General features: G+C 58.1%; 1 protein-coding gene across 2 annotated transcripts in view; it reads right to left on the reverse strand.

Moving 5' to 3' along the window:
* Positions 1-6: 6 nt before the first annotated feature.
* The window catches only part of emp1 (epithelial membrane protein 1), a 4,557-nt gene continuing 3,890 nt past the window's right edge, over positions 7-673 (reverse strand). For both annotated transcript variants that reach the window (XM_008330329.3, XM_008330328.2), the window contains exon 4: positions 7-200. In XM_008330329.3, coding sequence (XP_008328551.1) covers positions 28-200 — 173 coding nt within the window. In that variant the 3' untranslated portion in view covers positions 7-27. The remainder of the gene's footprint in view (positions 201-673) is intronic.

Raw genomic sequence — 673 nt, forward strand, 5'->3', positions numbered from 1 at the left:
GGGGGGGTGGGGAGGGCAGGGGGCGCTCTAGTGTCCAGCTCCCGCCGTCTTCTTACGTAGCACAAAGTAAGTGATGGAGGAGATGAGGGTGAGGGCGAAGGCGATCCACGCCAGGATGAAGCAGTGGCCGTACCAGCCGAACTGCTCGTCGATGTGGAAGCGGTCGGTGTAGATGGCGGCTGCGATCATGATGCACAGACCTGGGGGAGAACCGAGAGACGGGGTGGAGTGAGAAGGTGCGGCGAAACGAAGGAAAAGTCAGACATGTGAGGAACAAACGTAAGACTCACAGGCGAGGAACTGGAAGACGCCGGAGATGGTGAACCTCTTCCCTTTCTCCAGGGTGAAGAGCTGGGCCACGAACACGAAGATGCCCAGGATGGAGAAGATGCACGCCAGGATGGAGCTGGCCTGCACTGCCTGGAGGTAATCTGCAGGGGGAGCCAGAGATGGAGATAAACAAGGAGTGCGTGTGGGTGTGTGTGAGAGCAACAGTGTGTCCTGGGAAACGCCCAGGAAACACTAGGGGAGGAGGAGGAGGAGGAGGAGGAGGAGTGACTCTTTGGCATCTTTTGGAAAATGTGGTCGGAGCGTCGCCGCGGCAGAGGCCGGAATGTTTACGTTCAAAACATCCCAGACGCTGAAGGACCTCCGAACGTGATAATTGTGTCGG

Source organism: Cynoglossus semilaevis, chromosome 17 (assembly GCF_000523025.1).
Source record: "Cynoglossus semilaevis isolate Cse_v1.0 chromosome 17, Cse_v1.0, whole genome shotgun sequence".
Taxonomy (NCBI): domain Eukaryota; kingdom Metazoa; phylum Chordata; class Actinopteri; order Pleuronectiformes; family Cynoglossidae; genus Cynoglossus; species Cynoglossus semilaevis.